Below are 22,350 nucleotides of genomic sequence, written 5' to 3'. Positions count from 1 at the left end.
AAATTAATTTGGATCAATTTGGTTGGCTGCCAAATTGTTGACAATGAAATATAACAGGCTTGGCCCGCCAGGCGACAATGCGGACGACTCGATGTCCGCCGCACAGCCAACACTTGGTAGAGTCATCAAAAGTCTTAAGTGTCGTGCGTTTACAACTTATTTATTTTTAAAAAATGAGCTTAAATATACTAAATCGTAGGCTTTTAACGGTCTTATGATTTTTGCTAAATTATTTCTATCAGATACACATACACATATATATTTATAAGAAAAATATAATTTACTCATAGTTGGTATATAATAGACCCCATGTATTGCCCTCAAATCATTTGGAATAATTTGTAGCATGTAGTTGACTAATGGGAAGAGGAAGACAAAGTCCTGGCTGCCTTATAAATGGCAAAATAATTTGGCTCAGAAATATTTAAATTTTTAAGTGCGAGGTCAATTATAGAACTATTAAGGGAAAAAAAATCTCCGTTTAATATAATATATTTTGCGTTTCGATAAGTTATTCAAAACACGTTTGAAAGAAAACAAAAAATGAAAGTTTTTGCCTCCAGTTAAATTGAATTTACTGACTCGCTGCAATCAAAAATTGCATTCATAATTTCGAAAAAAAATGAAAATAATACATTAAACATTTCCATAGGACATAGAAAAGTTACTCAACACATTGAAAACTTAAAGCAGCGAACTGGAACTAGTTCTTTTAACATTCAATAAATGTGCTACAACAGAACTTTAAAAAATTCTTTTCAAGTTAGGTACAGTAGCTAGTTCCAAATTGGCTTCGAAAAGAAGCAGAGCTTGTTCTACTTTCGAATATTTTCTAACTGGGATATCGGCCTACCTAAGCTTATACAAATAATTTATGAATTGTTACATTTTGGTGAAGTTAACTATAGTTTAAATAGTATGTAGTTTAGTTATTCGAAGATCGTTCCGGCAGACCTGTGCGTGTTATGACGCTTGGGGTCAGCTCGCTATTAGAACTGCGCCCACTTTCGATTGGCGGAACACTGTAAAGGGAAAACAGGATTTAACAATGGAATTGGACTAGCATTAAATTAACTCACGACTGCGCAATCTGGCGGTTCAATGTGCTCGAATTTGGCAGATGAGGCGATTGACTCTGATCCGGAGGCTGCTGCTGTTGCTGCTGCTGCTGTTGTTGCTGCTGGCTGTAGGCCGAGTGGCTCTCGCTCGTCACATGGTGACGCGACATGTTCAACGTGCCATCGGAAGTTGGCGCTGTAGGATTTAACGCAATGGCCACCACACGTGATCCGGCGGCGGGGCCAGTTGTGGACATATCGTGCAGCTCGGGACTTGTATTCTGTTGGCTATTCATTAATCCCACTGCAACCTGTGACGGATACAGCTGGCTACTGCTTACCATCAAATTAACACCCTGTGACATGCCTGGAAGATACAAGAAAAAAATCATACATTTAATTTAGCATCAATAATAAAAATATGTAACGTAATTCGTGATAATGTAAGATGTTAAGTATACTTCTATTGCCTTCAAAATACATTTTTATTTAAATAAAATTAATGTAGTATACATTTTGTATGTTTCTTAATAGTCCCTTTCGATCACGCGTCGTTAAATATCGCTCTACTATGCGATTCTCAAAAATGTATGCAGGACTTACAGGTCATAATGCTCGAATTGCAAGTGTTAATTGTATTCGGTTGTGCTTGTAATATAATACTTTTTATTTTAGATCACACTAATTTACTCCCCCCCTCCCAATCTCTAATTTTATCCATCGGTCTTTCTCTTGCTCTTACTCTCACCTGCTTTCTCTTTATTTTATTCATCATATATCTAAAATCTGTCTGCCTTGCTCTAATTGATAAAATAATCGCGTGTGTCAATCTAAAATTTTTTGTAAGTACATAAAAATAAATGTTTACCATTTGTAAATAGTACCCATTAACTAATTAAAATAATAAGGTTAAAATATCCTGGTAAATAAGTATGTCACAGGCAGAAGGGAGCCCCATTATATATGTATGTACATATATATTCTTGGCTATGTCAGTCTTTCTCTCCGGTTATCTAGACTATCTAGAGACTATAATTTGATGTGTAGGCTATAACCAATAGGCTATATACCAATATATCGATAAATATCGACTTGCAACGCTGTTTTGAATGTCAGTTTGCTGAAAGCTCAATGACTTAAACAGAGTATATTCTAGTCGGGCAGATCAGATTACTCACTTGGAAGTGCTCGATGGGGTAGAGGTCCTCCATTGTTCTTTGGCTTGCGTTTGCGCTTCTGAATGCCGTCCTTCTTCATGGAGAGCGGGCGGTTCATGTTGTGCAGCTTGTAGTACAGACCGCAGGCATTACAGACGGGATTGCCCTCGTTGTTGCGCCGCCAGAGCGTCGTTGAGTTGGTGTGGCAGTTGGCGCAGATGACCCCACTGCGGCGATTGTTGGGCGCAGCGGCTGCCTTCGGCTTCTGGCGCTGTGGAACATGCCGGCCTGCCTGCCCGCGTACATAGCTGGTGCAGTTTGGACAGTTGGGCCAGTCCGTGCCCTTGCGCACAAACGGTGTCTGGCAGGTCTCGCACTTAAGCTCCTGCAGTCCATGTGTGGAGGGCGACGTGGCATTAGACGCTGCCAGGCTGGGATCATAGCTGCTAATGCTGCCAGCTGGCGGCCAGTGAGCGGCGGGCATGTTGCCGGTGGAATAGTCATCAATTACCTGCGTAGGATAGTTCGACTGCAGGTTGGCCAGGGCGTTAAGCTACAATTGGTGCGTACTGCTAGGTGCTATACTTACAAATGACACATTCTGATATTCGCCGCCGGCTGTGGTCCACAAGCCCGCATCAGTGGCATTGGTGCCGTCCAAGAAGGATATCGTTTGATATGGTCCCGCCGTTTGTCTTAACGGATTCAAGTTTGGATCGGATTTGGTTATAAACTGCGCCGTTCCTGGCACACTGTAAATGGTGTTGCCTTGCTGCAGCGTGGCCGCCGCATAGCTATTGCTGCTGAAGGTCGAGTTGGGCGGAAAGGCATAGGCATTGCCCAGATCCGCATATGTCTTAGACTCGTTGGGATGCACGCTGGCATCCACAACGGAGGCATCATAGTACAGATTGCCGCCGGGCGCCTCTGCATCTCCGCTGGTGGTGGCAAAGCGTCCATCCTCTGTCACATAGCGCACATGCGTGTGAGCAGCGGCCGCTGCTGCTGCTGCGGCAGCAACTGCTGCTTGTTGATGTTGTTGTTGTTGTTGCTGCTGGTGCTGCTGATGTTGATGTTGTTGTTGCTGCTGCTGCTGCTGCTGCTGGTGATGATGCTGCAGTGCAGCCTCGCTGCTGACCACAATGGCATCACCATAAGGACCGCCATTGGGTGTGGGGCATTGCTGTTGTTGCTGCTGCTGTTGCTGCTGTTGCTGTTGGTGTGCGTGCTGCTGCTGCTGTTGCAGGTGCTGAGCTTGCGCATCTCCTGGCACATCGTTCTTGTCGATGCTCTCTATTTTGATGGGCGTGCCATCATCGCTGCTGCAAATGAGTTGGCCGGAGGGGTAGGCATAAAGCGTGCCGGGTGGCGCATTGGCCACCTGTTCGGCCACCTCGACTGCAGTCCGCGGCGCCATTTGAATGTAGTGGGGTGAGTGATGCGAGCTGCGCTGATACTCAATGTGGGTCTCTGGCGCTGAATTGGAGCTGGCGCTGCTGTTGTTGGTGCTGTGTTCGCCGTCGCGTGTCTCGTTCACTTCGCTGCGGGCGGTCACGAATTACAGTTTTACAGGGTATGCTAGAAGTTTGTTGCGTGTCTACTTACAGTGTGCCCGCTGTGGTAAGAATGCGTCGCTGTTGGGTGCGTGGCACTACGACATACTGTGTCTGCTGCTGCTGCTGCTGTTCTTCGGAATCGCTTGGCTGGCTGTTCGTCTGCACCAGAACGCCAACTGTTGGGGGCGGCTGCTGTTGATCCTGTTGCTCCTCCAGTACGCTGTTGGCCTGTGGATCGTTGCCGTTGCTTGTCTCAATTTTGATTTTGTCCAGCAATTGCAGCTGCTGTTTGCTAAGCACCTGTTGCTGTTGCTGTAGTTGTTGCTGTTGTTGCTGCTGTTGCTGTTGCTGCTGCTGCTGTTGCTGTTGCTGCGGCGTCGTCTGCGCTTCCATCTGCAATGGCCAAGGCACAAATGATGAATGGATAACTTATTGTTGACAGCTTGTTGTCAAAAGTGTGACTCCAGTTCCGGCCACACAATGCGAACTTGGCCGGCCGCCTCTATTTCCGCCACACAGAGTCAACAAGCGCAAAAACAAAAATCCAATACCCCCAGACTGAGACCCACAGACCGACAATGTTCAAAGGTGCCGACCAGCTCAGCGCTCAGCTCACAGCTCACAACTCGCAGCTCAATTTGTCGCCTACAAATCATAAAATACAAAATGCGAGTGCCGTTCTGGCCCGACTTGCACTCTTGTGGCCTGCGCCTGAACCTCTCTCTATTTGCTGTCTGCCTCCTCATCGAAGTTGTGCCAACACACACCACACACCGCACACCAAACACCGCACACATTTTTCACTTTTCCCAATTACAATGCAACAAACTGTGGCTCACTTTTTGTTTTTTTGTTTAGTCACAGAACTCAGTTTCGTTTTCTGTCTTGTCCGGAAATCAAAATTAACAATTTCGCGTCAGTTTAAAAAAAAATCAAGTATTTCAACAAAACTATAAAAAGAAAAAACTTGTTGCTTTGGTACGTCAGCTCGCTGGGTTTTGTCTTGGTTTATGACCTCATTTGGTGGGGGTGGCGCAGCCAAGTGTCAATATGCGATCGTCAGCGTCACCTGATTCATGACGGTGCCTCGCGGCAATAACTGTGCTTTACTCCTCACTCTTAACGAGTTCCACAAACTTCAAGCTTTTAGGTGCGTTTTTATGTCACCACCACGGGGAAAGTCCCAACTACGACGAGCACTAAGATATATTAAATTCAAGGCTGCCTGCACATAAAATTGGTGAGCAAATAGAAATACTCATTATGCACGTATTTGAGCTGTTGTTAAGCATCAATTGAAATGATATAGTATTACAAAAATCAAGCACACATTTTTTATTTTTAAATTAACAAATAAACAAATATATATATTTCAAATAATATAAAACTATTGGAATCCCAAGTAATAGACATCTTCTAATACATATTTTTATATATTAAATTATGATATTCGAATAAATATTGTATATTAATCACATATATATACTTGGTCTAGCCGACGAGCAAATGAGGCAATGTCGAACTGTCTGCTTGTAAAGAAATTTGACTTTAAATCTCTCAGGATAAATCTAGACATTGCTCTGTTTTTTTTAAGGATGGAAATGTGTCGATTTAGAGATACAATCTTTGATTCGGACTGTATCTTCTCGTATACAAAACGCATACCAAGTTTACTTTCCGCTGCGTTTCGATTAGTAAATAATGTATTCTTAAATATCGCCCTACTACGCAATTCTCATGAATTCATGATACCTACAGTACGTCATTTTTTTGCTTATACGTTTAATATTAACCAATGTGTTTTAACGTATGTGAGCATGTATATTGTTTGCTTTGAGGGTTCAGTTATTGATTGAAATATTCGGTGCGTGCCATTGTGTCATAATACAACTCACATGAAATGCAGGAAACAGTTTTTCAACGAATTCTTTATGAATTTCCGTAAATTTTATTTGGTTTCGACACTTTATGTTGAATTGTGTTTTATTTGACAGAAATGATCGATTTAAGTAGAATTAAGCCGTGTAGAATATGATTCATAGAAGGTCATAAAAAGTGAGCAGGCATCAAAGTCTCAGTGTCAATTTATTAAAATGAATAATTATTAGTACCCAAATTTAAATATTAAATAGACATTTGTCATCGATTTAAATTGTTCTGCGCTCCAGCTAAAATGTATTTACAAATACTCAACAATTATAAGGGAATTCAAAACAATATCTAATGAAAGTAAAAGTCATTCAATTGTAGCATTTATTTTTTCAGAAAATTGATTTTAGCCAGCGCAACTATAAATTGCTAAGCGTTTTTTGTAGATGTATTGATTAAAGTAGTTGGAGCAACACGAAATGCAAAGTTCAATGAATATTGCTCAGAGATAATAATAAAATACAAACGTGATTGCTTATAATCTAGGATGTATTGTATGATATGATACCTGTTCACGATATGCTATATGCACGTGTGTCAATGTTTGTGTCCATGTAGAACAATATGTGTGCATATGAAACAGAAAGTTTAGTTAAGATACTGCCACCAAACGACAATATCTTATCCGTTAGCTGCTATCAGCATACACAATCAGCTGTTGCTACTGCTGCTGCTGCTGCTGCTGGGCCGATCGCTGCTGTGGAGCTGGGAGGTCATGTTTGCCTTTTGGATCGATTGGCTACGTCATCGATAGACACGGGACAGATAAAAGCCAAGAAAGAAACAAATATTACAGTGCATAAGTTTAGCCGCACGCCTTGTCTACATGTCAGCGGTATGCGAGTTGCGAGTTGCGAGTATTTGCTTGGCTTTAGTCCACAGTTTGTCATGGGTGCGGATACGCATTTATGAATGAAATCTGTGCAGTCACACCTACAATGCTCTTTTTTAATATTTTTTATCTTTATAAACAAGAGATATTGGCTTTATGCATAATCGTAGCTCTTTTCGCTTTCGTTGGCGCTGGGCTGTCGGGGGGCGTAACAAAAGGCAAGATCAACCGCTTCGATTAGATTTGCCAGCTACCCAAATTAATTAAGAGCCGCTCTGCAATGACTTTTTCTAATAAAAAAGAGTGTATATAACTATTTATATATATATATATATATGGTAGGGCCGATAAGATGCCGCTGGCAGCTGCATTTACAACTCCATTAAAGTGCCATCAATTAAATGGCCCAAGCCGCTTTGACCCTTGAGCTTATCAGAACTCAACGTCAACTGGCAACTGTCAACTGGCGACGCGTGTCTAATAAAACTATCTGAGACTGAGTATCTAACCCGGCCCCGTGGACTATCGCAATCAATTGCAGCCGCCGCCGATGCCGCCATTGACCAACTGTTAACTGGTCCTCGATTGCGATTGGTTCGCGCTGCGCACTTCCGCTGCAGATTAGAGGCAACCCCCCCTGAGGCACTAAGGGTTGGCAATTGAATTTCATTCATAAAGCATTTCACTTCCACATCTGATGGGCTCATCCCTTGCGTGGCGAGGCGATAAGATTGACATAAATTTCACATTACTTTGGGCACAAAAAATTGACCTTTTTTCATGAATGAAAGAACTGCGCGTGCTGTGTGCCGGACTCGTTGCCAAAGGACCTAAAGGATCTCTGCTGCTCTATGTGTGCGTGTTTTTATTTGAAGGTATTTTAACGCCACCGCCACAATTTCGCTATGGCCTCATAAAGATAAAACATCTTTCCACATTTGAGTTTTTTTCAAATGCACTTATTTCGAAGAACGAAAAAAATGTCGCATTTGTGGAACTGCGTGCAAGCGGCTCGATGAGTCATTCATTATAAATCAATTTGTCTTATCTCAGCGACAATTGTCTCTGTCTGTCCCTCCAAAAGAATAAAACGAAAAATCTGTTAGCTGCCGTTTTTGATCCAAGCAAAATGGTCGAAATCGAATAAAATTCAATTCGCAGAGTATAATTAATCATAAACGATTTCTTATTAATATTTATGAAATGTTTTAAGACACTTTTCCCTTTTTTAGCTCGTCTAAAACTTTTATAAATTTTGTTCCAACTGAGCAAATATTCTCAGCTCATTAACTTTAACGCACAATTGAGAATATTTACGACAATGCCATAAAAAGTTTATTGTCGCTCATCTGTAGATTGTCAACTTAATGAACCGGTGTGAGAAACCACTGAGATCTTTAGATGATCACGCAGTCTTGTTAGAGTATCTTAAAGTTTTAGATAAATTGATTTGAAATGGAACTTGGTATTTTTCTTTAGTTTTATGCCAGATAATTAGATTTCAGTCTTAGAAAACCCGTTGCTGCAGTAATATCTTGATATAAAAACTGAAACTAAATAGCCCATAAAATAAATAATATATTTCTTTCCAGAATTTCGAAGTGCACAAAATTAATTTTTAATTAACCATTAAAAACTTAATGAATTAAATTCGGGAAAACAAAATGCTTACATTAGCTAGTATATATATTTATTGATTATTCAACACTTGTTTATTATATTATTATATTTAATTATCGTATCTATACGAACCTTCAGCTGCATCTTGATATCGACTATATCAACACTTTTGCAAACCATCAAATGTTCGTTGCTTTGGCTCTCGACTATTGTTGTTTAGTTTTATCTAAGTTGCGTTTTTATCACTTGATTTTTTTGTTTTTAAAAAATTATCACAAGCACTGGTAAATGTTTTTTTGTTGTTGTTTTGTTGTATGCTTCGGAAACACGCTGTTTATCGCCGCAGTTAGAAAAGCGCGCGCATGGAAAATGCTTTTTGGTATTGTTACTTTTTTGAAAGTGGGAAAATTCAATTCAGTTCGGTGAAAATTGTGCGCAAGTTGTTTGGGCAAAATTGGTAGGGCAGGCTTTTGGCATCCGTAGAGCGTTTTCGTTGTTTCCCGCGCGGCATTTAATAATAATAATAAGTGCTATTTTTTCGAGACCAACTCGAGCCCGGGCTGATGGCGACGACAACACCGATACCAACACCGATGTCGACGTCGATGTGGACGCAACGCATTGCGGTGCCTGCCGCGCTTAGCACCTTTACCTCAGCGCCCAATTATAAAACGCACACAGACGCAGTTTGCAGCGCTTCATTTAGAAGTATATAGCATATATGGCATATAGTGTGTGCGTGTGTGTGCCTGTGTGTGTGAGTTATGATTTATTTCTATACTCTTGCAGCGCTCTTGTAGCTGTCGTTGTATTCGTGCTCTGGTATTGCTTATCTTATCGCCAGCGATAAGGTGTATATGACTATGTGTGTGTGTGTGCGGGTGTGTATGTGTGTTTGTGCTTGTGTTTGTGTGAATAGCAAACAACAACAGGCAGCAACGACAACGTCGACGAACGTTACTGTTGCCAGCGATAAGTATCTCTTAGATACAAATTGCGCATGCGTGCTCAGAAACATTCCGTGGCGTCAACCAAATATTTAAGAGCCAGCCTAGACCAGACCAGGGCCATATGTAGTTTATGGACACGGCTCCAGCCCCAGCTCCAGCTCCAGCCAGCACAACCGCCCCCCTTGGCACCCATTTCGATTCTATTGCAGGCCACCTATTTGTCGATTGTGCAATTTAGCTGGGCGCATTTTCTAATTGCAGTCGTAAAACACTTTTCTGGCAAACTAATAAACCGTACGCCAAGTTAGTCAACACTTTTGGCTACACAATGGGCCTGGCGTTCAGACACCTGTCCGGACCCGGGCATAAATTTATATACGGTTGGGCCCCCTCCGGCACTCAGAGTATAGTATGTGGGCAGCTTTGCTCCACTTCATAAATGTCTCAAGTGTTGAAACTAATGAAATTTGACGACAACAACAATCATCGTGTGTTGTGTATCCGAGCAAATGCAGATACTATTTATACACACACTTAAGCTCGTGCTTTGGCACGCATTACAAGCACACGTGGTCGAGGATCAGGTGTGCGGAAATTGTGTCTAAGCCTCTAACAGAGACACTTGTTAAATCATTTTTAAGTCATTTTATTCAATGTGCAGTTGTACAACTTGTCTGAGCTTAAAACATATAAAAACATATATAAAACATACCAAAAAATAATAATAAAATAAAATAAATACTAATTCAGAATTAGTTTTCATAACTATTTTAGAAGGCCGGAGAAAATTTTATTTTATTATGAGAAAAATATAATATGAAGATTGGAAATAATTTTTTAAATTTGAAGCAAACGTGCAAAGTACTACAACCCTTAGATTTTAGAAGTACATCTCTATATATAAAACTGTTTGTCCTGACTGACTGACTGACTGATTGGTGATCAACGCACAGCCCAAACCGTAAGAGCTAGGAAGCTGAAATTTTCACTACAGTTACCTTATGTGATGTAGGTGCACGTTAAGACGGGCTTTCGGGAAATTCCACCCGCAAGTGTGGAAAAATCGCGAAAAGCGTTTGTATGTAACTTTTTTGTTTACCATCCGATCGGCCTCAAACTTATTTTCAAAGATCTTTGTTCAAATTCACTTGAGGGGTGTTTCACACTTTTAGGAAAATCCATTCCTTCTTGGTGGAAATGGAGGTCAAAGATTTGGTGGGTGACGTTTCGCGCTCAAATTCATTTCCAAAGATCTATAAGAAAAATCATTAGAGACGTGTTTCACATTTCTCGCAAAACACTTGCGAGTGGAATTTCCCAAACCCCGTCTTAACGTGCACCTACATCACATAAGGTAACTACAGTGAAAATTTCAGCTTCCTAGCTCTTACGGTTTGGGCTGTGCGTTGATCACCAATCAGTCAGTCAGTCAGTCAGTCAGTCAGGACAAACAGTTTTATATATAGAGATTAAAGTGAACTTTGAAAGTTAATATATCGTTAAAAGTGAGGTTGGGAAGTAAAAGGTGCATAAGTTTTGTTTATGCTGGGAATATTTAAATAAGGTGCTAGATATTGTCTTGTTTTAGAAAAGATATAATTGTGGATTTATTTTATGGAGAAGGATTCTTTTGTAAAGTGCTTGTCTATGGATTTGTTACGTGGAACTGTAATTAAGAATGTGATATTTATATTGCAAAATTGAAATATGCTATAATAGTAGAATGTGTAGTGTTCATGTAATGGGAATCTGTTAATTTGGTGAGTCCAAGATGTAAGCGAATCACTTCTATTTCGACCAGTCTGCTTATGGGAGGGTCAATGCCATCTGTTTATGAAAGAAAATCGCTAGAGTTGATCATGTGGGGATTAATATTTTGATACCATAATGACGATTTTAAGAATGTATTGTGGCTTGGGAATTTATACCGGTTTCCAATGTCAAATTTGTTAAGATTTTCGGTGCATATAAGTGGGGCATTTACTTCGCCTCTATAGAATCTTGAAAATAAATAGAGACTGTTGCTTTTTAAATACGTATTTATTAGTTAATAACTAGCACAAGAATTAATATTACGTTAGAACACGTAAATTTACCGAAAACCAGGTCTTGACAATATCATAAATTGTTTACAGTTGCCGCCATAAAGCAACCATATATATGACGGTCTTTAACAAGCCCCTTGTGTAGTCCAGCGGAGTAGGGAGCCAGGAACGGGCGCACATAAATTAAATTTAATGAAAAATTAGCTGGCCAGGTTGTCGGTTTTATGCCTCTGCAATTACGAGCAGCTTTCTTTTTGCCAATGTGCACGCAGCCCGAGGAGATTCTAATTGTATGATGCATATATATAGGTTCTGATATCGCCTACAATGGCATTGCCTGATAAATTTAATTGTTTCGACTTGTGGCAAACATAAATCATGGGGCAAATCTTAAAAGCACAGCCAAAACAAAAGTATCTAATAGTTTGCCTGTTTAAAGTAGCCACACTCGAGGCATATGCCAAGATATGTGGCTGGAGCTTGTCACAGACTATCAACGCGGTGATTAATAACAAATGCGAAATGAAACTCAAAAAGCTGACAGCCTTCACCCGCCTGCACCGAGCCGACAACTCTGACGTTGTTACAAATGGCGCAACATGAATTCAACATTACGATTAAGTCCAGAAGAGGAACGACGTATGTGGCGCTATGCCATACCCTGAATCAGAGTCTGGCCAGTCGAACTATTGCTTTTGGTGTAAAGTCGTGCAATTAATACCCCAAAGCTGATGACAAAGGCCGCCTAGCTTAAAATATTTAAGACCAAAATTTATGGCCCTAAGACGCAAGACTTATTGGCGGCGCATACTAAGGTATTTATGGCGCTCGATTCTTTCAGTGGGGTTTTCTGACCAACACCCATATACATAAGTAGACACGATAGCATACAAGAGCTGTTCGTATCTTTCCTAGAATCACATTTGCTACCCTTCAACTTGTCCATGCAGTTTCAAGTGTTCTGCGCTCTGCGAAATGAAAACGAAACTCAGTTATCAGTACTTCTTCGACTTTTGACAGTATCGACGATCAGTTGAAGAGCTGCTGACTTTCCGAAACCTAATTTATATATATATGTAGAAATACATAAGCACACATATATATATAAAAATATATATATATAACATACGCAACAATTGCTGCTTCGATTTGGTGGACTTGTTTTTACCATTCGCTTCTAATTATACCATGAACACCTGTAAAGTGGCTAAAAAGGGTATGATGGTTTTATACAATAAGCCTCAAAAGTGAAAAAGAAAAATGCTTTGGGCTTTGATATTTAAAACATATTTGCATGTCATATGCCATATGCGCTGAACATTTCATAAAGATTATACTATTAGCAGCAAAGTTAATCGAGAAAGAATTTCCCATAGAGTGGGGCTACGGGAAGAAGAAGAGGCACAACCGCAGCATAAACTGTGCTTTTTGTGAAGATAGGGTATCTTCTAGTCGGTCAGTCTTGCTCTTAATTGTTTTTATTTTTGTTTTTTAGCGGTCGTCTGGGCGGCTGATAAGGAACTCCAAGAAAATTAAACGCCCAAAATGCGCACAAAGGCGCGGCATAGTTTTAATTACTTACTTATAACTGAACATTGGGAACAGCAACAAAATGTTGTGCCGTATTTCTATTTCCTTTTTTGTTTTTGTTCGTTTTTTTTTTTTTTCATTAAATCCAGACTGCGGGGGTGGGCAACAGCAAGAGCAAGAACCACCACCAAGGAGGAACAACCACCAATAATGGCCATGGCTTTATGGCGTGGTTCAATCAAATTAAAATGGAAATTTTGTAATGGCGTCGTTGTTGCGTTTAGTTCGGTGAAAGTAAATTGAGTTCAAGTAATTTCTATTAACCTGCTATGCTCTTGGCATATGCCATAAATCATCCATGGCACGCAATGAAAGCCACACGGCTGCCAACCAGCAGCTACCGTTCACTTCAGTCTCAGTCTCAGTTGGACTCTGTGAGTGGCATTTGACTTGAAGATGTGGACACCAGTTACTGAAATGGATCATAGATACGGATACGAGTATACGAGTAACTGCACGGAACGATGCCTCACTGACCAAACGGAAAAGTTGAGGAAACCTTCAGTTTGTTCGCTTGAAAAATATTCAGCTGTATCATAAATTGGTTTTAAAGGTTAATATTTGGGGTGAATCGGGTCTGTCAGCCCTCATAAGAATTCAGTACTCTAGGTTCTATTTGCGAGCTTGGTTTTCCACATCCATGAATCCAGATTTTAGATCAAACCTTTATTTGTCATATAATTTCAAAATTTTAATAGCAAAATCAATTTTTTTAAATTGCCTGTTCTACTGAGAATATTTTAAACCGTAACTATTTTCATAAATTTCAACTTTACTCAAGAATTAGTATCTGCAAAATATAATAAAGTATTTTGACCCATTGTCGCAGTCAAAAGCCTATTTAATTTTATCAAAAACACATTGGAAAGAAATATGGTTAGGTTTGCGGTTTGACTTATATTCTCGCAACTGGCTTTGTTTAAGTTACGGTTCATAGTAAAAAATAAATTTGGAATCCGGATTCGAAACGGTTCGATTAGAATTAGCATTAGAGATTAGATTAGGATGAACATCATTCTCCGATTTTTTTTATATAAATCATACCGATCCCCAAAACCTAGTTTTAAATATATATTTAAATTAAACTGTGGAAGAAATTAAACATAAGTCAGTAGAAAGATCCCGCTCCATTAATGCTCAGCTTTTAGCAGCTTTTAGGTTGGCTCAGCTTATAGCTGTCGATAGGATGTCTCTCGGGAAAAATAGCAGAGATTTCTTATAAATATATTTGGCAATAAGCTTTTATGTTCATTTTAAAATAAAATTCTCAAGTGGTTATAGCTTCGGACTGAGGACAAAGACCGGCAAATCTAAAGTCGTTGGTAAAATCGGTTGATGAAAGCATCAGGAGGTTCCTGAAATAGCTTTATTGACAACCTGTTCACTCTTGGCCAACTCAAATTTTAGGCAATACTAAACGGGTCACTAAGAACTGTTTGTCCTTGACTTCATATAATTTGGATTGAATGTAAAGAGCAAAAATGAATTCTATAACTTCTCAATTACATAAAATTGTTTAATCAGTGTTTTCAGTAGGTTTCATAATCACTCACGCCCAACTCATTGGGCGACAGCCTGCCAAATATCCCGAGGGCAAGGAAATAATCTGTACAAGATTTTAGCAGATGCAATCAATATTTTTTAATCTTCAGCTAATTTGCATACTAATATTATACTTACAAAACAATATTGTTTATTTTCCACAAACTATATCAAAAGGTTGTTTGTGATTGGTAATAAAGTTGGCAATGCTTTTAAGACTTATTATTTATAACGCATACGCACTGTTGGACCGACTGCCTGCATTTTGTTTGTATATAAAGTGAACTACCCTGCATCAAATCCCTTAAGAGTGTGTGGAGTAAACTAAACATAAAGCAGAATGCCGGTTCGAATTCCATTCTATTTTTTTGATGTAGGGCTGCAGGAGCGATTTAATAAGTTAGCTTCATAGCTTGTAAATCCCTGTAATAATAAATATTAAACCTAATATGCTATGTATAATAATAGGAAGTATATAGCTTGTACATATAAAGCTTGTATAAAACCTTTATGTACCCAATGACAACTTCCAGTGGGGCGAAACAAAAAAGGTTGCCTCTTTCTTTCGCTTGGTAACGCGACTTTCCGTTTGCCTTCTTTATACGCATACGCACCTTTGTTTACCAATATGACCAGACATGACTCATTATAATAACTGGCAATCCATAATAATCCCTTGTCATTATTGTTGTTGTTGTTGTGATTGTGGCTGTGGTTATTGTTGTGGTTGTTGGCCTTTGTGGCAAAGGTTCGGCAATGACAGCGACGCCATTAACAATCATGGCTACTGGCGCTGGGGTTGAAAGAGGGGGCTTCTGTTGCGGGTTGGTTATTTTGGTAGCCAAACAAGCCGACATCGACAGACACTCAGATATGACGGACATTATTAATTACTTATGAGCCATACAAAAAAAAAAAAATAAAGCACGGCCAAAAAACATAAAAGATTATATCAATACATACATATATAGTATATATATATATATATATATATATACTATATGTTTGTTTGTATTCCGATTCAGTTTATAGAAATATTAAGAGCTGCCACTTGCACTTGATATTGTATTTCATGCCATTCCACTTCAACGGCCGATAATTGACGTAAGAGCGCGAAATGAAAACTTGAAAATTTGCGATGGCTATGAACTAAAAGAAAATTGATTCCCGGCGTGGACGTAACGTCAGGCCGGTGTCACATTTCCGCGTAACCTGAGGAAGTGTTAGACGGTTATATGGTAACTTTGCTCGTTACCCCCAATGGCATATTGTGCACAACTGATTGTTCCTATCAACAAAGTGATTTTTCCTATCGTCGTCGCATATAATACACGTATATATATACATATATAACAAACATATCGAATATCTGAGAATAGATAGTGGCCTTAGATAAGTTAACGTATCTTAACAGAGATTTCGAGCCACACGCACACTCCCACACTTTCACAGAGGCAGACAGCGTCAGCAACAGGCCCCCCAAATATGTAGGAGCTATTGAGAGCCAGAGACAGCTGCTCCTTAACCTACTCCAATTGGAGTCGGCTGCTTGTCCATATCTGGCCTGGCTGTGTCAACATCTGGGGCTTACCACTGGCCACCAGGTGTACGAGCTGTAATCGCACTTCATTTACTTAACCGATAATGCGTGCCTGGTGACGTTGCCAATTTCTTGCCGGTGACCTAGCTAGATAAAAGTATCTAATCTTGGCTTTTCAGCAATATACATATACATATATATATATAAATGCCAGCACATGCACATAATATGCCACTGTATTTATAAGATAATGAAGATTTGCTATCAATTTGTCGCTGCAGTTGTTGTTGCTGTTTTTACTGCTGCTGCTGGCAGTAGGCAGTAGGATATCGGTATCAGTTTTGGGGTATCTGTTAGGTTTCCCCAGCGCCTGAGGCCCTCTGATTGTTGGGTTTGGTCTGGTTGTGCTTCTGGTTATGGTTCTGTTTCTGGTTCTGGTTCTGGGCTCTGTCGCCTGTTGCTCTGTATCAGTATATCAGTGTTTGAACTGATAATGTCCCAAGATAATAAGCGATAATAATTTGAATTTTTCAGTAATTCCTTAAGTTTGGACGCACAACGGTATGGAATCTAATCACAGTTGGTGAGTGTAACTGGGATTTTCAACATGGAAACATTGTTATTTTCGAGCCGCGCTCGTCGCACATTTAGGATAAACTCAATATTCAAATAGAAATCAACAACAAAAAATTGATATATAATATATACATATTCATATATGTGATATATTTACTTTCTATATGGATCCAATTAATATGCCGACACAAAGCGATTTGCAATCAACTAATTAATATAAAATACATAAATTGCCCAAAGTGCTTACGACAAACAAATTGTATGGAAAAGTTTTGACAAATTTAAGAGTAAACAGTTGACTGTGTATTGTGCATGGAGTTTCGGAAGTATCATAAATATACTTTAAAAATATTATAATTCAAACCTTTAAATGATTCACATCTAAACGGATCTCATTTAATTGAGTAACGCGCTTGACGTTTTAAAAGATTAAAGTTTAATCCGAATTTAATATTAATTAGTCGCTCATAATTTGCAATTGGTTAAAAGGTTCAAATTCCTGACCAACACACACACACACATCTATAACAAAAATAAATTCAAGTATCACTTGAAAGGAAAAGTTGCCGTTCAAATAAATAAACAATTTTGGCATAATGATAAGATAAAAATGCGCAATAATTTAAACGATTCTCTAGAAGCAAACATTTTAGTAGAATCTTTGTCATAACGTGCAAAATCCCTAACTATAAAAAACTGAATTGTAGGCAAACGGAAAAGATTCATGGGATTTATCTTTAATTCTCTTTAATGGAACAAGTATGCAAAATAAATTTACTGTATCCCAGCTTCAGTAAACACAGGCATTTAAGAATAGTCGAAAATCAATTTCTGAAAAGTTTTCACTCAACTTCTTAAAGTTAGTGTTTGGCAGAAGTCAACAATAATTTACCCTATATTTTTAAATTTTTTTGTTTTCATTATTGATTTCCTCCTTTAAATAAATTTTTAATTAGACATAATATACATTTTTGGTTTATTCGAGATATTCAAGTATCTAATATGATTTAATGCTGTATTTTAATAATCATTTTGTTGTACTGTTTCTTTTTATAAACAAGAGTTCATATCTTTAATGATAGTAAATAATATAATAGTATTTTCACATGCCCTAAAACTCAAAGGCAGATTTATTTTTTCAATATTTTTTTTCATTTATAAACATATGATTTCCTTGAAGAAGGGCTATTCAATGTAATTGACTAAAAGACTATACTAATAATATATTAGCTAGCGGTATTTTTTTTACATTTCATAATGATAAAAGAAGCCATAAACCTTTAAAATTGCTAAAGCTTATTCAGCGTGAACCAAAAGAAAAAGATAATTCACCAAAAAAAACCGCTTGTAATTGTTGTATACGAAGAATATTTTCAACGAACAATATTGTTCATGTCAAAAGTCTGTCTTCAAAGTTCGAATTGCCAAGACGTCGTCTTGAAGACCATGTTGATGACAAGCCCGTGTGTCTACATATTTTCATTTGTGCCACTTGCCGCTTGCCGCCTGCCCCTTGCCGACTCCGCTGCTTTGGCATGTTGTCACGTCACGTCGTCGTTCTGTCATTGCGTCGACAGTCGCTCGCTGCTGTTGCTGTTGTTGTTGTTGTTGTTGTTGCTGTTGCTTTGCGACTGCTTCTACTTTATTTCATTATCTTAAGTACACAATTTGAAGTACAAACGTCAGTTGGCGATAAGGCTCACAGAATGTAACGAGGCAAAGAAAGACATCAGCCAAGGAAACTGTGGCAGGCAACTCAACCAAAAAGCAACAACAACAACAATCAGAGCAATGTAATGTTGCTCTGCTCTAAATGCAAACTGTTTGCATAACCATCCAAAGACCCGGAACGGTCTCCACATAAAACTCAACTAAATGCAGGCAGCCCAATGTTCGTTCTACTATGTGCATTGCATGACATTCTACCAAGAATTCCAGGCCAAAGTAAATCAAACAGACGTCAACGTATTGAATTAGGCACACCGCAGGCTGAAAACATGTTCCTGTATCTGTCAGATACTTTTATGTACATTTATGCCAGGCTCATTTCTTTTACTTTCTGCATATGGTAAATACCATTATCAAATCATATTATCTTATTTATAAGCATTATCGTGGTCGCAGATACAGATTGCCTATCTATGGCAATGGGCATGTAAAAAAATATAATATCTTACCGTGCGGTTATTTCGTTGCTCGCACAGTAAGTTTTGCACTTTCCATTTAAACACGCACCGTCGTATCCGTCCGTTCCGCCCGTTCCGGCCATCTCGCCCGTCATTATTGCCAACATAATAATTATAAAATAATGATTATTATAATAAATTCACGTTTGTGAGCCACAACATCATAAAGTGACACTACAGCAACAAGTCTGAAGGAAAATGCGCCGTTCTAATAAAAAAGCGAACAAAAAAACAACAGTGCCATAAAAGTTGTACGTCAAGCGAAAAATTAACTCATCATAAATTACGAGCAGTGTGTGTTCCTCTATATATGGACATTTGCCGTGTGTGTACTTACATATATGAGTGCGCAAAAATAAACTTGGCTAACTGACAGCAAAAACGTTCAACGTTAATGAAAAAAGGGATAGCAAAATACAAAAAAACAAATACATATTTATTTAACATCTTATTACTGAGAATTTTTAAACCAACAGACGAGTTCGTTGAATTGTCTCGATTAGTCTAAATGAATGCAAATAGAAGTTGATTGCTGTGGACTAGAGAAAATTGTATAAAACAGAATATAAGTTCTTTATCGGCTACCTTTGTGAAAATCTCAACCGTTTTTAAGAGTATTCAACAATTTCTTTCTCTGAGAGAAGAAAGACATCATCACAGCAAAAAAGTTTATTTACTCTGATGTTTAATAAAACTAATTTATTTCTTAATCAGTGGGCTTAATTATAACAGTAAGAAGATTATAGAACAAGGACTTGTTATTCTCTGTAAACCATATAAAAGTGTAAACCTTCAAAAGTGGACTTTGTATGGCCCACCCTTGTTCCATTTTATTAAGCAGCCAAACAAAAGGCAACAATTGTTAACATTCGGTGCATTGCGCATATATGCACAATTACACACACGCACACACACACGCACACACACACACACACACAACCGATTTCTCATGCTTGTGTATGTAATTGTGCAAGTTTGTTGTTGTTCGTGTTCTTGTTTTTGTTCTTGCTGTATTCGTTTGCGCGTGTGGTAACAGCTGCTCCGCCATTTTGAAATCAAGATGGCGACAACGATAAAAGTTTTCAGCACTTCGAGCGCATATTGCTGTTAATCTTGTTGTTGTTACTGCTGCTGCCGTCGCTTTTTTCACTGCTTTATTACGAGTCTCCAAGTGGCGCAGCTGTCATCATTGTAGAGAACATGTTCATTTGCAGGCACACGCAGTGAAGTGCTCTTAATATTGGAGAGAGGATAGAGAGTTGGCAGTCCTTAACTAGCTTATGCAGAGCTGTTAATATTGGGAGGAGTTGGCAGCCCTCAACTAACTGATCCCACAGCAAAACAGTTACTAAACCATACAAAAAGATAGCGGCATTAACAATTGGATTGCAGAAATATCAATTGGAAAACAGAAATCAAAGCAATGAAGCTATATCTTATCGTGCGTATACACATATGATATCATGTAAGACGATGTCTTTCATTCCATATACTATACATATGTAGCAAGTGGGCATTATCATCCCATTATCTGAGCAAAACTTTGATAGCAACCATGACCCAGCCCCAGTTTCAGCGCCGAGTCTGGCAGTTTGTAGATTGTAAGCGAAAATCATTGATTGAAATATCTATATAAACAAATAGAACGGTTGCCAATACAAATTTTAACTATATCGAATACAGTCATGTCAAAAATATAGTTCGAACCAACCCAGACAATATGTTTATCAAAGAGACTATTCCAATGTTGACTTTATCTCTGAGGGGCGGCAAAACTAATTCGTTATAAATGGAACGCATTGGGGCGATGGGTGACGGGCCAGGTGACTGTGCCGCGCTGCCGCGTTGCCGCCGCCTTATCAGCTATCAATCAAACCCTGCACCGCCTGCAACACACAGTCACATACACATACGAACATAGGCCACACTTGAACATTGCACGAGCCGCCAGTTCACAAAGTTCCCCCCACATATGCGGGACTTTAGTACAGTCACGTAGTCAGCAATATTCTCCATCTCGCTTATGCAAACAGCGCCGCCAATAAACAAAAAACAGTTTTGCCACATAAAAGTGACTTTTTGATTTTGCTGTTGTTTTTGTAACGCGTGACTCCAATAAAAAGAAAGCAAATGTACTCAAACTGTAATCACAAAAATAGAGCAAAAATCATATATGTATATATATATAGAGAGAGGGAGCGAGAGCGAAAGAGAGAAAGAGAACCGGGAATGCGACCTTATCTTATCACACAATAGAATTGTCGCATTCATAAATGGCGGCGTATAAAAACATTATGCGACTGTATATAGAAAATGTAGAGATTTCAAAACTGAAATGCCAACTGGTTACCAAACATTTTATATTTCAAAACGGTTGAGAATCCCATTGTTTAATGCGTGTTTCATTAATAAAATCACATTTATTCATTATTAATTTGTTATTCAATGACTCCCAGTACTTAACATATTATGAATTATTCAAAGCCAATCTGTAAATAAATTAGATTTAATCTCAAAAATTGCTTCAAATCTTAAACTGTAAAACTGTTCCACTTAAATTATTGAAAATGCTGAATTAATAATTGAAAGAAATTATTTGGGGATCACATATTAGATATTAAAAGACTTTTCTTAAAATTTAATATATTCATAAAAAGCCTTATTGGAGCCTTTATATCAATGTAAATCTATTTGTGTCACAAATTCTATATTTTATAAATAGTTTATTTATAATTAAATAAATAAAGAAAAATCTTATTTGTTTTCATCATATCATATTTCTTGTTTTTTTTTTCATGTTAATGTAAGCAGCCAGTGAAAAAGTCCATATCGACCGGATCATCATATCATATGACTAATTTTCATAGCGTCTTATTTATTTATTTATTAATAATTCAGCAGAAAGTTTTTAACAGAGTACACAGCTTTCTAATTAGAAACTGTGTTCAAGTTTTCAAATGATACCTGGAAATGTGTATTATTTGCATTAAATTTTCAGATAAATTTAATTTAAAAATAGATAAAATAATTGAAACTAATAACATGTACAATCGGAGCATGGCCTTATAAGATCCAAAACTCCAATTAGCAAACCAAAATTTCTAAGAAGCTTAATTTGCTGGCAGCCCAAAAGAATGCAACACTTTTCGTCAAGCAGGTTCCATTGCAGCAACAGAAGTCTAACAGTGCGTTTTCACTCTGTTAGCTCTTTTTTGCGTTCCGGATGCATATGGCGGCAGTTATGAAGTAGGCTGATCGATAACAAGTATTTCGATAAATTGTTTCTGATATTTAAACATTTAACCGTCTCGTGGTATGTCAATATATTTCTTCCTTCTCTCTACAAACAAAAACCCCACCAATACACATCTTTCTACAGCAATAACATTTGCTAACAAATTAAAACAAGCTGTCAACCAGTAGAAAACACCCCAAAAATAATTATATTATATACTAGCGGGTATAGCCCGGCCTTGCCCGTGGCACGTATGTTATAAAATCAATGTTTTCAAAAAGCTTTGAAAATGATTTTGAAACTGATCGGACGGGAATTAAACAAACTTAAAAAAAAAAAAACTTTGAAATGCATTTTCCTCCGAAGGAGTTTAGATTTTGCGAAAAATGTGAAACACGTCTCAAATGATTTTTCTTATAGATCTTTGGAAATAAATTTGAATACAAAACGTCATCCACCAAATCTTCGACCTCCATTTCCACCAAGGAGGAATGGATTTTCCTAAAAGTGCGAAACACCCCTCAAATGAATTTG

At 38.3% G+C, this 22,350-nt stretch overlaps 1 protein-coding gene across 3 annotated transcripts; it reads right to left on the bottom strand.

Annotated features, from left to right (window-relative positions):
• Nucleotides 1-177: 177 nt before the first annotated feature.
• Nucleotides 178-15,157, bottom strand: GATAe. Of its 3 annotated transcripts, none has more exons than XM_064698681.1 (6): nucleotides 14,894-15,157; nucleotides 3,821-4,164; nucleotides 2,805-3,756; nucleotides 2,237-2,744; nucleotides 1,080-1,425; nucleotides 178-1,022 (listed from the first exon to the last, which is right to left on the bottom strand). In XM_064698681.1, the coding sequence occupies exons 2-6, from the start codon at nucleotides 4,162-4,164 to the stop codon at nucleotides 926-928; spliced, it is 2,247 nt and encodes a 748-aa protein (XP_064554751.1). In that variant the 5' UTR covers nucleotides 14,894-15,157; the 3' UTR covers nucleotides 178-925. The 3 variants fall into 3 exon arrangements, with proteins under 3 accessions (XP_064554751.1, XP_064554750.1, XP_064554749.1); XM_064698680.1 differs by lacking the exon at nucleotides 14,894-15,157 and adding an exon at nucleotides 8,285-9,380 and having other exon boundaries at nucleotides 2,237-2,726; XM_064698679.1 differs by lacking the exon at nucleotides 14,894-15,157 and adding an exon at nucleotides 8,285-9,373.
• Nucleotides 15,158-22,350: the final 7,193 nt, after the last annotated feature.

The sequence above is a fragment of the Drosophila montana genome, unplaced genomic scaffold, assembly GCF_035044405.1.
Source record: "Drosophila montana isolate Dmon_TW-CO22-7 unplaced genomic scaffold, ASM3504440v1 contig_779_1, whole genome shotgun sequence".
NCBI classification, from domain to species: Eukaryota; Metazoa; Arthropoda; class Insecta; order Diptera; family Drosophilidae; genus Drosophila; species Drosophila montana.
This window is presented reverse-complemented; position numbering and strand designations above follow the sequence as displayed.